Here is a 15,573-nt window from a genome sequence, read left to right on the forward strand (position 1 = left end):
GACATTTTGGAAACAGAGGGTAAAATAGACATTGAAAATATTCATCAATCACCTACTGAAAGGGATCCTAAAATCAAAACGCCAAGAAATATAGTGGTCAAGTTCAAGAACCATCAGACAAAGGAAAAAATATTGGAAGCTGCTAGAAAAAAGCAATTCAGATATGTAGGAGTCATAATAAGGATAACCCAAGATCTAGCAGCGTCCACATTAAAAGAACGAAGGGCATGGAACATGATATTCCGAAATGCTAAGGAACTTGGTATGCAGTCAAGAATAACTTACCCAGCAAAAATGAGCATCGTTTTCCAGGGAAGAAGATGGACATTTAACGAAATAAATGAATTCCATCTATTCTTGATGAAAAAACCAAACCTACATAAAATATTTGATCTTCAAATACAGAACTCAAGATATTTCTGAAAAGGTAAAAAGAAATCTTGAGAACTATACTTCTGCCATAAAAATATGTAAAGAGACATGTATAATTTGTCCTAGAAACTAGAGGTGGAAAGGAAATTATATCATAAAAAAGTGTAAAGTGGTGGTACTACATCTCATGAAGAGGCAAAGGTAATCTATTATATCTGAGAGAAGAAAGGAGGGAGATGGACATAGTATGTATCAATAGACATATTCGATTTATGGTGAAACTTCTTCCACTTCATTGAAAAGTGAGAGGGAAGGAGTAAGCTAAGGGGAAGGGAATACAGAAATTGTGAGGAAAAGGGGTAAAATAAGGGGAGGAACTTTAAGGTGGGGGAAGGATACTAAAAAGGGAGGGCTGTGAAAAGCAAGTGGTGTTCACAAGTTTAAAACTGGGTAGGAGGGTAAGAGGGAAGGAAAGGAGAAAAGAATAAGAGGGGTTAACAGGATGGCAAGCAATATAGAATTAGTCATTCTAACCATAAATGTGAATGGGATAAACTTCCTCATAAAGAGGAAGCAGTTAGCAGACTGGATTAAAAGTCAGAATCCTACTACATGTTGTTTACAGGAAACACACCTGAAACAGGGTGATACATTCAAACTAAAAGTAAAAAGGTGGAGCAGAATCTACTATGCTTCAGGCAAAGCCAAAAAAGCAGGGGTAGCCATCCTCATCTCAGATCAAGCAAAAACAAAAATTGATATAATTGAAAGAGATAAGGAAGGGCATTATATCCTGCTAAAGGGTAGTATCAATAATGAAGCAGTATCAATATTAAACATATACACAGCAAGTGGTGCAGCATCTAAATTCTTAAAAGAGAAATTAAGAGATCTGCAAGAAGAAATAGACAGCAAAACTATAATAGTTGGAGATCTCAACCTTGCACTCTCAGAAACAGATAAATCAAACCACAAAATAAATAAGAAAGAAGTCAAAGATGTAAATACAATACTAGAAAAGTTTGATATGATAGATCTCTGGTGAAAGCTAAATGGACACAGAAAGGAGAATACTTTCTTCTCAGCAGTTCATGGAACCTATACAAAAATTGATCATATACTAGGGCATAAAAACCTCAAAATCAAATGCAGTAAGGCAGAAATAGTAAATGCAACCTTTTCAGACCACAATGCAATTAAAATTACATTCAATAAAAAGCCAGGGGAAAATAGACCAAAAATAATTGGAAACTAAATAATCTTATACTAAAGAATGATTGGGTAAAACAGCAAATCATAGACATAATTAATAACTTCACCCAAGAAAATGACAATAATGAGACATCATACCAAAATGTGTGGGATACAGCCAAAGCAGTAATAAGGGGAAGTTTTATATCTCTACAGGCCTACTTGCATAAAATAGAGAAAGAGAGGGCCAACGAATTGGGCTTACAACTAAAATTGCTAGAAAAGGAACAAATTTAAAACCCCCAGACAAGCACAAAGCTTGAAATTCAAAAAATAAAAGGTGAGATTAATAAAATTGAAAGTAAATAAAATCTATTGAATTAATTAATAAAACTAAGATTTGATTTTATGAAAAAACCAACAAAATAGACAAACCCTTAGTAAACCTGATTAAAAAAAGGAAAGAGAAAAAGCAAATTGTTAGTCTTGAAAATGAAAAGGGAGAACTCACCACTAATGAAGAGGAAATTAGAACAATAGTTAGGAGCTACTTTGCCCAACTTTATGCCAATAAATTCGGTAACTTAAATGAAATGGAAGAATACCTTCAAAAATATATCTTGCCCAGATTAACAGAGGAAGAAGCAAGTAGTCTGAATAGTCCCATCTCAGAAAAAGAAATAGCACAAGCTATTAACCAACTCCCTAAGAAAAAATCCCCAGGACCAGATGGATTTACATATGAATTCTATCAAACATTTAAAGAACAACTAACTCCAATGCTATATAAACTATTTGAAAAAATAGGGATTGAAGGAGTCCTACCAAATTCCTTTTATGACACAGACATGGTTCTGATACCTAAACCAGGTAGATTGAAAACTGAGAAAGAAAACTATAGACCAATTTCCTTAATGAATATTGATGCTAAAATCTTAAATAAGATATTAGCAAAAGAAAATCATCCCCAGGATAATACACTATGATCAAGTAGGATTTATACCAGGAATGCAGGGCTGGTTTAATGTTAGGAAAACTATTAGTATAATTGACCATATTAATAATCAAATTAATAAAAACCATATGATCATCTCAATAGATGCAGAAAAAGCATTTGATAAAATCCAATATCCATTCCTACTAAAAACACTTGAGAGTATAGGAATAAATGGACTATTCCTTAAAATAATAATGAGCATATATTAAAAACCGTCAGTAAACATCATTTGTAATGGCGATAAACTAGAACCTTTCCCTATAAGATCAGGAATGAAACAAGGTTGCCCACTATCACCATTACTATTCAATATAATACTAGAAATGCTAGCCTCGGCAATAAGAGCCAAGAAAGAGATTCAAGGAATTAGAGTAGGAAATGAGGAAATCAAACTATCACTCTTTGCAGATGGCATGATGGTATATTTAAGAGAACCCCAAAGACTCTGCTAAAAAGCTATTAGAAATAGTTCAGAATTTTAGCAAAGTTGCAGGATACAAAATAAATCCACATAAATCCTCAGCATTTTTATACATTAACAACACAATCCAACAGCAAGAGATACAAAGAGAAATTCCATTCAAAATAAAGGTTGATAGTATAAAATATTTGGGAATATAGCTACCAAAGGGAAGTCAGGAATTATATGAGCAAAATTACAAAACACTTGCCACAAAAATTAAGTCAGATTTAAATAATTGGAAAGACATTCAGTGCTCTTGGATGGGCAGAGGGAATACAATTAAGATGACAATACTCCCTAAACTAATCTATTTATTTAGTGCTATACCAATCAGACTCCCAAGAAACTATTTTAATGACCTAGAAAAAAATAACAACAAAATTCATATGAAAGAACAAAAGGTCGAGAATTTCAAGGGAAGTAATGAAAAAAAAATAAATGAAGGTGGTCTAGCTGTACCTGATCTAGAACTATATTATAAAGCAACAGTCGCCAAAACCATTTGGTATTGGCTAAGAAACAGACTAGTTGATCAGTGGAATAGGTTAAGTTCATAGGGCAAGATAGTGAATAAAAATAGCAATCTAGTGTTTGACAAACCCAAAGATCCCAACTTTTGGGATAAGAATTCATTATTTGACAAAAACTGCTGGGAAAACTGGAAATTAGTATGGCAGAAACTAGGCATGGACCTATATTTAACACCACATACTAAGATAGGATCAAAATGGGTCCAAGATTTAGACATAAAGAACGAAATCATAAATAAATTGGAGGAACATGGGATGGTTTACCTCTCAGACTTGTGGAGGAGGAAGGAGTTTGTGTCCAAGGGAGAACTAGAGACCATTATAGATCACAAAATAGAACATTTTGATTACACCAAATTAAAAAGTTTCTGCAGAAACAAAACTAATGCAAATAAGATTAGAAGGAAAGTAACAAATTGGGAAAATATTTTTACAGTTAAAGGTTCTGATAAAGGCCTCATCTCCAAAATATACAGAGAATTGACTTTAATTTATAAGAAATCAAGCCATTCTCCAATTGATTAATGGTCAAAGGATATGAACAGACAATTTTCAGATGATGAAATTAAAACTATTTCCACTCATATGAAAGAGTGTTCCAAATCACTATTGATCAGAGAAATGCAAATTAAGACCACTCTGAGATACCACTACACACCTGTCAGATTGGCTAAGATGACAGGAACAAATAACGATGAATGTTGGAGGGGCTGTGGGAAAACTGGGACACAATGCATTGTTGGTGGAGTTGTGAAAGAATCCAAACATTTTGTTGAGCAATCTGGAATTATGCCCAAAAAGTTATCAAAATGTGCATACCCTTTGACCCAGCAGTGCTACTATTAGGCTTATATCCCAAGGAAATACTAAAAAAGGGAAAGGGACCTGTATGTGCCAGAATGTTTGTGGCAGCCCTTTTCATAGTGGCTAGAAACTGGAAAATGAATGGATGTCCATCAATTGGAGAATGGTTGGGTAAATTATGATATATGAATGTTATGGAATATTATTGTTTTTTAAGAAATGACCAACAGGAGGAATAAAGAGAGGCTTGGAGAGACTTACATCAACTGATGCTGAGTGAAACGAGCAGAACCAGAAGATCATTATACACTTCAACAATGATACTGTATGAGGATGTATTCTGATGGAAGTGGATATCTTCAACATAGAGAAGAGCTAATCCAATTCCAATTGATCAATGAGGGACAGAATCAACTACATCCCAAAAAGGAACACTGGGAAATGAGTGTAAACTGTGAGCATTGTTTTGTTTTGTTTTTCTTCCCAGATTATTTTTACCTTCCGAATACAATCCTTCCTTTGCATCAACAACAACAACAAAATTCGGTTCTGCACATATATATTGTACCTAGGATATACTATAAGATATTTAATATATATGGGAATGCTTGCCATCTAGGGGAGGGGGTGGAGGGAAGGAGGGAAAAATTCGGAACAGAAGGGAGTACAAGGCATAATGTAAAAAAAAATACTTATGCATATGTACTGTCAAAGAAAATGTTATAATTATAAAAATTAATAAAAAATAAAGAAAAATAAAGAAAAAAAGAAAAAGAAAGAAAGAAAAAGCAAAAACCAATTTTTTTTCTTTAAAAAGTGAAAATAGTATGCTTCAACCTGCATTCATAGACATACTTCTCTCTCTGAATGTGGAAGATATCTTCTATTGCAAGGGACAAATACAATTGTTGATATATCTTTACTTATATAAGAAAACATCTCTAGTCAATCAACAAGTATTTATTAAGCGCTTAGTATGTGCTAGGCACTATCCTAAGTGTTTGGAATAAAAACAAAACAAAACAAAACAAAACAAAACAAAACAAAACAAAACAAAACAAAACAAAACAAAACAAAACAAAACAAAACAAACAAAAAAAAAAAGCCCTCGTCCTCAAGGGAACTTACATTCTAATGGAGTAAAGTACATACAAAATATATTAGGAGGTAAGAGAGAGAAGAGACTAGCAACAGAGTAGACTAAGAAAGACTTCTTAAGGAGTTTGGAATTTGTGTTGAGTCTTGAAGAAGCCAAGGAAGGAAGGTATGAGACAGAGATGAAGAGGGAGAGCATTCCAAACATGGGGATAGACAGTGCAGATGAAATAAGAAAAAAAAAAAAAAAAAAAAAAAAAAGAAGTGCCACGAAAAGAACAGTACACAGATCAGTCTATCTGGATCCCAGTGTACATGGAGAATACTGAAGCATAAGAAAACTTGAAAGGTAAGAAGAAACTATATTGCAAAGATTTTTAAATGCTAAAAGGCTACCAGACCAAGATGACCTGAATCTTCAATTACTAGATGTGAGTCTAGATGAGTCACTATAAGTGATAATTGAAAAATCCTGGGCAACAAAAAAAGCACTGTTGGACTAAAAAAGGGAAAATTATGCAGTTTTTTTTGAAAGAAAGCAAAAGATGGGATGGGATGGAACCAAAATATCAAAGAAAAAGGAGAGACTCATTTGAGCTATCCCAAATTCCAGATTCCAGAGCTCCCGGTTCAAGGAGAATGCCACAATGCAGCCAAAATGAAAGAACTCAAATTCTGTGAAGTCTCAGTCAGGATAAGCCAAGATTTAGTAGCTTCTATATTGAAGGACCAGAGGGCTCAGAATATGATATTCCAAACAGCAAAGAAACTAAATTAAAAAACAAGACTCACGCACTTAGCAAAACTGAGTATAATGTGCTGCAGGAGAAAAAAAAGGACATTCAATGGGGGGGAGAGTACTTGAATCTATCTCTTACTGCAACTGGCTCAAAAGAGGGAATAACATGCACATTTAGTTGAGTACAGAAATATATCTTGCCCTACAAGAAAACAGAAGAAGAAGGTGGTAGGAGAGAGGGGAGGCTCATAGAAGGGAAGGAAGCCTGGGAGAGAGAGAGTAGTCAGAAGCTAAACATTTTTGAGGATGGACAGAATAATAAAAGGTCAGAGAGTACAATAAACAGAAGAAGAAATAAGATTGAGGGAAATATACACTAATTCTAACTGAAAAAAATGTGTTTCTCTGATAAAGGTTTCATTTCTCCAATATATAGAGAAATTAATGAAATTTATAAAATTTCCTCAATTCATAAAGATTACAAATGTGTAGTTTTCAGATGAAGTAATCAAACATATTTATAGTCATGTGAAGCTGCTCTAAATTACCACCTGCTTAAAGAAACCCAAATTAAAACAACTCTAAAGTACCACTCCATGCCTTTAAGATTGACTAATATAACAAAAAGGAAATGACAAATGTTAAAGGGGATTTTGGAAAATTGACATACTAATGCTCTGCTGGTGGAGCTGTGAACTGACTTAACCATTCTGGAGTGTAACTGGTAACTCTCCAAAAGGCTATAAAACACATACACTTTTTGACCCAGAACCACTATCACTGCTATGTCATATCCCAAAAAGATTTTTTTAAAAAAGGAAAAGAATTAATCTAAAACTCTCTATAGCTGCTCATTTTATGGTAGCAAAGAATTGGAAGTCAAAGGGATGCTCATCAATTGTAGTATATGAGTATAATGGAATATTATTGATATAAGAAATGATGAATTGAGCGCTTTCAGAAAAACCTGGACTTCCATGAACTACTGCAAAGTATATATACAAAAAAGGTTACAGCAGTTCTTTTTGTCAAGGCAAAGAATTGGAAACTAAAGAGATATTCATCAATTGAGAAATGGATGAACAAGTTGTGGTATATGATTATAATGGAATATTAATGTTCCATAAGAAATGATGAGTTGGATTCTTTCGGAAAAATCTGGAAAGATTTACATTAACTTAGGCAAAGTGAAATGAGAATCAGAAAAACATTGTAGATAATTAGTTATATTTTGATCACTATGAATGACTTAGCTATTCTTAGTAATACAATGAAATAATACAATTCCAAAGGACTTTTAGTGAAAAAATTCTATCCATCTCTAGAGAAAGAACTGAGGGAATCAGCATACAAATCAAAGCATACTTTTTTAAACTTTAGGTTCTGAAGTTGTTGTTTTTTTGGTTTGTGTTTTCTTTCACAATGTGATTGATATGGAAATGTTTTACCTGACTAGACATGTATAATCTAAATCGAATTGCTTGTCTTCTCAAGGTGGAGAAGAAAGGAGGGAGAGAATTTCCATATTGAAATTTTAAAAAAGGAATGTTGAAAATTGTTTTTGCATGTAATTGGGGGAAAATAAAATATTCTTATTTAAAAAGAAAGAAAACCAAAGAGTTTATAAATTATATAATAGAAAAATGAGCCACAATTATTTTCTTGGTAAAACAATGTTAGGAAATATTATTAAAGAAAAGTAGGGGGCAGATAGGTGGCACAATTGGATAGAGCACTAGCCCTGAAGTTGGGAAGACCTGAGTTCAAATCTGGTATCAAGATACTTAACACTTCCTAGCTGTGTAACCCTGAGCAAGCCACTTAAACCTCTGGAAAAATAAAGAGTAATCACAAAAGGCCAGTATAGATTCTTAAAGAATAGCTATGCCAAACTAATTCTATTTCCTTTTTTCAATAAAGTGATTAAAATGGGAAACCATGAAAATGCATTAAATTTGGACTCTTTTTTTTTCTTAGCAAAGCATATGATAAATTATCTCATGCTATACCTATAAAAAAAGAAAGCTAGATAACAGCTAAATAAGAATATGTTTAAATGGCTTCGAAATGGCCTTAAGTGAACTCATTGAAATAACAAACCAAACAAAACCCAAATCAAGTCAAACCAACCCGAAATAAATTTGGTCATCATAGTGCTTATAAGCTTAGGCTGAATTCCGGATATTAATACATAACCATTGTGTGACTTTTTCCTTTGTAAAATAAAGAATTTGAGGTTCAGACAACTTCCTAAAATTATAGATTACAGAAGAATTGTTTTGCATTTGTGAAACAGTCTCAGACTAAAAGTTTCCCAGAGAGATGAAATTACAGTTCCAGAATCTCCCTCCTCCTCACAGAAAAATTTAGAAGACACTATTCTAGGCACTGGATGGAAAAAAAAAAGATATATCACTACTAACAACAATGCCAGGCATAAACATATACATATGTACATGACAATTAGAAAAAAAAGCACCAAAGGAATCAGGAAAATTGCTTAAAGAGAATCTTAGGGCATAAACTTCAGATAACCTGAGGACAAACTAAGGGACAAAAGAGAAAAGGGGGGAAAGCCCAGTCTAAAGGAACATAAACAGAAGGAAGAAGGCAGGCCAAGAAGCCAATTCTGGAGAGATAGAAAGACTGTAATCCAGGCATTTACTGTTTGAGACAGGAGAAAAGGAAACAAGTATAGATCATGTGAAGGGAAATGATACAGAATCATCCTAGAAATGACAGCATGAATAAGATTATGAAGGGCACAAAATATCAAGTTGGGAAGTGTGAATCTTCTTCAAAATGTAGCCTACTATTAATTTCCTTGAGAAAAAAGGGAGAATGACCTGGAAGAGAAACAGATAATTTCCACCAGGAGGAGGAAGACATAACACATCTATTGATAACAGTCTTTGATTAGATTTCAGGGAGATCAAGAACTTAGATGAGAAAGAAAAATTCAACTTTATTTTCATTAAACTCTAACTAAAATGATTTCCTTCAATTATAGCCCTTACAAAATTGCCAGAGGGATGTCTCTCTCACACACAAACACACACACACACACACACACACACACACACACACACACACACATTTTGCCTTTACTTGATTAATTAGAGGACATGAGAGAAGAAATATCTAGTACTAAAGAGATTTCTTTTTTCTATGAGTGCAAGAAGATAAAAAAAAATATGAGAGGCCAAAGAAAAGTTTAGTAATGGTAGAATAGGGTTCTGGAAAACAGAATTAGATTTTGGAGAAAGAGTGGAGACCAAAAAAAGGCAAGGAATGAGAGGAGAGAAAGGGTTAAGTCCTAGGGAGTCAACAACATAGACTTACAGAGGTTAATAAAGAAAGATCCCTGTAAATACTGAAATTCTCAGAAGTCTAACAACTGATCAAGTGAAGTTCCATTATTGTTTTAGTTTTCAAAATATACTAGTACAGGTAGACATAACAATTTCTAACTTAAAAATTCTATATTTAAACTATTTTACTAGATTTGTCCCAGTTTATATCAGTTCTCCTTCTGCGTTGCATCATCTGCAAATTTTATCCTTATCAAATCTTTGTTACTACCAAAATCATGATTTTTAAAAATATGTTAATACTAAAACAAAAAACATATCACTGAGGCATTCAACTGGATGCCAGATGACAGTGATTGAATAATAACTAGTCAGGGATCTTTCTTTAATTTGTAAAACTGGCTTCACAAGTATAATATCAAGAAGGTCTCATTTAACAGTAGTTGGTCTAAAAATACCTAGGGGTTTGAATGCATTGCAATGTCTCTGATGTTTTACTCAAAGAGAACAATACATGAAAAATATAGAATTTTTAAGTTAGAAATTGTTATGTCTACCTGTACTAGTATATTTTGAAAACTAAAACAATAATGGAACTTCACTTGATCAGTTGTTAGACTTCTGAGAATTTCAGTATTTACAATAGTCAATAAGAAAGAAAGTATGGGGAATAAAGTCTGAGAAGCATGGAAATCAATTTCTATCAAAGGTCATACAATTTATTGTGTAGAAAATGAATGGAATGACCTTCAGATCTTCATTTCTAAGGAATTGTCACTAAGGAGTTGCGCATAAAGTTAAAGTTTCTAATATGAAAATTCAGTGAATCTCAATTCCATTGACAACTCTTGGATTTATAATAAATAATAAATTTAAAGTGAAGAAAGAGGTGCAAGTTTCTGGCAGAAACACTGAGTAGCAGCAAAAGTGAGAGCATAAACACCACAGAAAATAAGTTGTGTCTGATGATAATTAGAATAGAAGGTAAATGACACTAAAGGTGTCAAAAATCCCTTAGGTATTAATTAAATTATTGCTAAATAAGAGGAGTCTGTAATAATGGTCATGAGTCATCAAGGAAAAGCTAAACTTTTTGTTATGTAATCAGGAAAAAATCTAATGGTTAAAGTATAATCTGAAAAAAATCATTCATACATATAATCTCATTCTTTCACCATTCTAGATTAATGCTGTATTGTATATTCAATTGCACAATCATTTATAAAATACCTATTCCTATAAGCAAAGTATTTGATAAAAACAAAGGAAGCAAAGTTGAAATAAAATGAAATCTGAAGACAAATAAAACCCGTCTTCAAGAAGCCTATAATCTAGTTGGAGAGATTAAAGTTGTATTAAAGATAACTATATAACAAGTTATATAGTTGTATAGATAATTATATAACAAATTCAAAAATAATTTTTAAAATGAGGTCTATTCCCAGCACTGTTGTAATTCTGATTGAATTTTAAAGATAACTCCCAGCTTTGGAAATCCAAGAAGGAAGAGATAAATTAAACTAGGCCTTGAAAAAATATTAGGATTCTATTAGGTTGCAAAATAATTCCATTACTAAAAGACACTCTTATTTCTGACTGTTTAAGCAGTTATATATTGTTAATATCACCATCAATGAATGAGAAAAAATTATCTTTTTCTGCAAATTTGTACATATTTCCTTTAGTCACTACCAAATTACCAAAACATTTAGGTAACTTGAGGGAAAGTATCTATGCTGATACATAATCTTTAAGTAAAGCAGAGGCTGCCTAAGTCTGCACTGGTCTATGAAATATAAAACCAACTAGTATGTAAATGAAAAAGCATAAAAGCAGAGCTGGCATATTTAGGAAAGAAGGGCTAATTTTCCCAAAGTTTATTAACAACATTTTACTATATTACAACTTTCAGACATAGCCCTTAAGTTATGAGGCTAAAATAATTGCATGAATCAATTAAATATTCAGAAATATTGCAAAAAGCAAAATGGAAAGAATATACTTACTTGATCAAGGGAAAGTTGAAGTTTGTGAGATTCTTTAAGTGAGTCTTGAATAAGTGCACTGCTTGCCTTGGTCTGATTCAAGGATTCAATTAAATCTTTATTTTCCAATATATTGCCTTGTGATGTAGCAAGTGTCTATGTTAAAAGCCAAAGTGAAATATCATAAATATAGATTTCACATATAAATGACAAAATAAATTTTAACCTGATTTTGTAAAGCAGGCTCATTTTATTTTTTGGTAGCTTCCTCTATCTTGCATTTCATGAAGGGATCTGTGTATTGACTAAACTCTAAAAACCACCAATTTAGCACTTGAACAAATTGATTTTACATAATTATCAAACTGTGTGTCATGGATTATTTTGTCTTTCCAATAATAACATATGTTCCTTAATGTCAAGGACCAAGTCTTAAATTCTTTGATTCTCCCATACTGCCCAGTATATTATTAATGTGTAATCTGGAAAATTAATTCATATAATCTCTTTCACAAGTCTAATATGTATGGGAGTAATAAGTACATATTAAAATACTAATTATTAACTTTTAACTTGACAGAAAAAAGCAAAAATTTATCAAGATAATTTAGAGAAAGCAAAAATCACCTTTACTGCTAACATATCAAAACAGAGAAAAAGCAAAATCCACAAAAGGAAAAGCTACTTAAATTTTCAAATCAAATATTTAAATTTTACCTCTAAAAGTGATTCCTCAAGTTTAGCTAGTTGGATTTTTTTATCTTCTTCCTGCTGCAGTAGCTTTGTTTTTTGCTCTTCCAGATCTGGTTTCTCATGCTGAATAGTTAAAGCCAACAGCTTTAAATTTAAAAAAAAAGTTCATTAAAAAAGTGTTTTCTGCATACCCTTTGACCCAGCATTGCTGTTATTGGGATTATATCCCAAAGAAATACTAAAGAGCGGAAAGGGACCTGTATGTGCCAAAATGTTTGTGGCAGCTCTTTTTGTTGTAGCTAGAAACTGGAAGTTGAATGGATGTCCATCAATTGGAGAATGGTTGGGTAAATTGTGGTATAGGAAGGTTATGGAATATTATTGCTCTGTAAGAAATGACCAGCGGGAGGAATGCAGAGAGGCTTGGAGAGACTTAAATCAACTGTTGCTGAGTGAAATGTGCAGAACCAGAAGATCACTATACACTTCAACAACAATACTGTATGAGGATGTATTCTGATGGAAGTGGAAATCTTCAACATAAAGAAGATCCAACTCACTTCCAGTTGATCAATGATGGACAGAAATAACTATACCCAGAGAAGGAACACTGGGAGGCAAATGTAAATTGTTAGCACTACTGTCTATCTACCCAGGTTACTTATACCTTCGGAAGCTAGTGAGTGATTAATATGCAACAAGAAAATGGTATTTACACACATATATTGTATCTAGGTTATATTGTAACACATGTAAAATGTATGGGATTACCTGCCATCGGGGGGAGGGAGTGGAGGGAGGGAGGGGATAATTTGGAAAAATGAATAAAAAAAAAAGAAATAATAATAATTTTGACATTATTATATGTCATAAAAAGTTTTTAAGGATAAAAAAAAGTGTTTTCTTCTAAAAACAAAACTGCATTCTATTTACCAAATATTAAAAACTGTTTCTGAAAATAAGCTATTTTGTTTTTCATACTACACAAAGGGACTATTTAAAAAGGAGAGAGAAAATTGAATGCTTGAACTATTTTAAGCTCTATAGAAAATATATCAAAATATTCATTAATTCATTCTCAATATAGTGTTAGTTCTTCAGAGACTGCCCTCAACATATTAAAATGAAGTAAAACAGCATCATAAAAGGATGGGCATTTTTTTTTTTAAATTGGTTACAAAAATTGAGTGATTTCATGGAAGATAATAATTAAAAAGGAAATACTTTTAGAATCTTTATTTAGTTTTTGATATACAAATACTAAATAAAAATATCCCTATAGCAATTTAGTGAATTCATTTTGTAAAACTTATAAAATTTCCTATTTATATGCATGCATGAATGTATGTTTGTATATACAAATTATGATGTTTATGCAAAGATCACTAATAAAATATAAATGCTTATTTTAGAAATATGTTCAGACTCATACCTGATTGAAGAAAATATTTAAATTTTAAAGGGAAAATGTAGACCTCAATAAAACAGACATAGATCAGACAAAATAAAGTTTTGGGAAAAAGGAATGTTGTAAAGGGAATTAAGTAAACAGGATAAAGCTTTATATTATGTCTCCAATATTTAAAAATGAAGAAGAAAAAAATTAACAGAGGAACATTTAAGATGCAATGTTTAGCCTGGAAAATATTTTAATATTCAAAATTATTAAAATTAGAATTATGTCATTATTAATTATAGTCAACTATCAATTGACAGTCTCTTTGTGAGGCAGATAGTCAAGAAACATCAAAGTGAAGACTTTGAATAAGACACTTTTAAATCTAGAGTTCCTCCTACTGTAATGCCTTTTCCAATGGCATAACCAATAAGCCTAATTAATGGGTGAAAATAATAAATATAATGAAATGCAGTTAGTCTAAAAAAGAAAAAATTAAGAGATTTTAACATTACTAAAATTTCCTTTTAAGTCTTGTCACAGATGGAAACTGAAATAGAAAGGTAAGTTTTTCTTTTCACGAACAGGTATAATTTGAATTTAAAAACTGCAGGGTATAAATTAGCAAAGAATTAGCAAACTATAAAACCTATAATGTAAATATATATATATATATATATATACACACACACACACATATATATATATATATATCTCCACATATATATGTTAATATGTGTATGTATATGTGTATATGTGTATAATATCTAAAGTTACCTTTGCAGAGTTCACTAAATATCCTAAAGTAGATGACCAAACATTCATACCTGTCCTCTTAATCCACTTCTTGTTGTTGTAAAGTTAACCTCTGTAACAATGGAAGCTGCATCAGGTGGAATAAAAGGATTTGGGTTTCGTGTTGAGAGAAACAGGCGGAATTCTTCATTATAATCGATAATTTTATCACCTATTTGTACAACATAACGTGGACCTATTTGTTTAAAAAACACAAAAGGTTATTCCTTGTCATATTTTGCTAAAATATATTAATATTATTACATAAATATTAACAAGTAAATATAAGTACATACACACACACACACACACACAAAGTTTACTTCTACAGGCATTCACTGGCACTGTCTAATAAAGAATAAACTGAGAATAAATCAGAACTCTGTATTACCTTGTACTAATGTATATAATAAAAATTTATGTTTGACATACTGTTATTTATTGTGAGATCTTGAAGTCACATTTGGCATTAAATGGCAGTACATTTATATAATTTTTACAAAATACTTTTTCATTTGAAAATGTTGAGGTTAATGATAAATTTTTTTTTTAAACAAATGAGGAAATGGAGCCTTAAAAATGTTACGCAATTTGTACTAGGTCAAGGAAGGAGAGAAAACCTCAGTTGGAATGTGATCTTAAGGAAATTTGCCTTTCTTTGTATCCCCTAGACTCAGCACATTGCCTCACCCAGGGTAAGCCCTAAAAATATACTTATTGACTGGGATGCTATGGGTATACTGTAGGAAGCTTAAGGAGAGAAGATACGGTTTGGAATAGGTATCATGGCAGGAATACTGTAGGAAGATTGTCTTGCTGCTACAGTGTTCCAGTTAAATAAATAAAATTTTAGTTGACCTAGTAGGAATGGTTTTACAAATTCTTCAAGTAGGATTGGAGGAGAAGTATAATAGATAGACATATCTATGACCAGAGATAGAATTGGTTACAGTGATTAGTAAGAAGTCAATAGTACAAGAGATTCAAGACTAGAAGACAGAGAAGAACTGGTTCACCTAAGCATCAAAACTGAGTTCTGATGAGGTCAGAGAAGAAGTGATAAATTGGAAATATTCAGTTTAAAGGGATTAAAGCTCACAATGAGGAAGAATAGGAGGCTTAGAAAGAGAAAGTAATTGTATAGATCTTGGATGTGTAAATACAATACTTGCAGGTGAAGGCAAAAATCAGGGAAATAATCA

The 15,573-nt window shown here is 32.1% G+C and overlaps 1 protein-coding gene across 3 annotated transcripts in view; it reads right to left on the reverse strand.

Annotated features, from left to right (window-relative positions):
- Positions 1-15,573, reverse strand: part of DYNC2H1 (dynein cytoplasmic 2 heavy chain 1) — a 394,253-nt gene that overhangs the window by 187,641 nt on the left and 191,039 nt on the right. For all 3 annotated transcript variants that reach the window (XM_074304391.1, XM_074304390.1, XM_074304389.1), the window contains 3 exons: positions 14,404-14,567; positions 12,205-12,324; positions 11,509-11,643 (listed from right to left, as the gene is read on the reverse strand). In XM_074304391.1, the coding sequence (XP_074160492.1) occupies positions 11,509-11,643; positions 12,205-12,324; positions 14,404-14,567 (419 nt within the window). The remainder of the gene's footprint in view (positions 1-11,508; positions 11,644-12,204; positions 12,325-14,403; positions 14,568-15,573) is intronic.

The sequence above is a fragment of the Sminthopsis crassicaudata genome, chromosome 3 (genome assembly GCF_048593235.1).
Source record: "Sminthopsis crassicaudata isolate SCR6 chromosome 3, ASM4859323v1, whole genome shotgun sequence".
Classification (NCBI taxonomy): domain Eukaryota; kingdom Metazoa; phylum Chordata; class Mammalia; order Dasyuromorphia; family Dasyuridae; genus Sminthopsis; species Sminthopsis crassicaudata.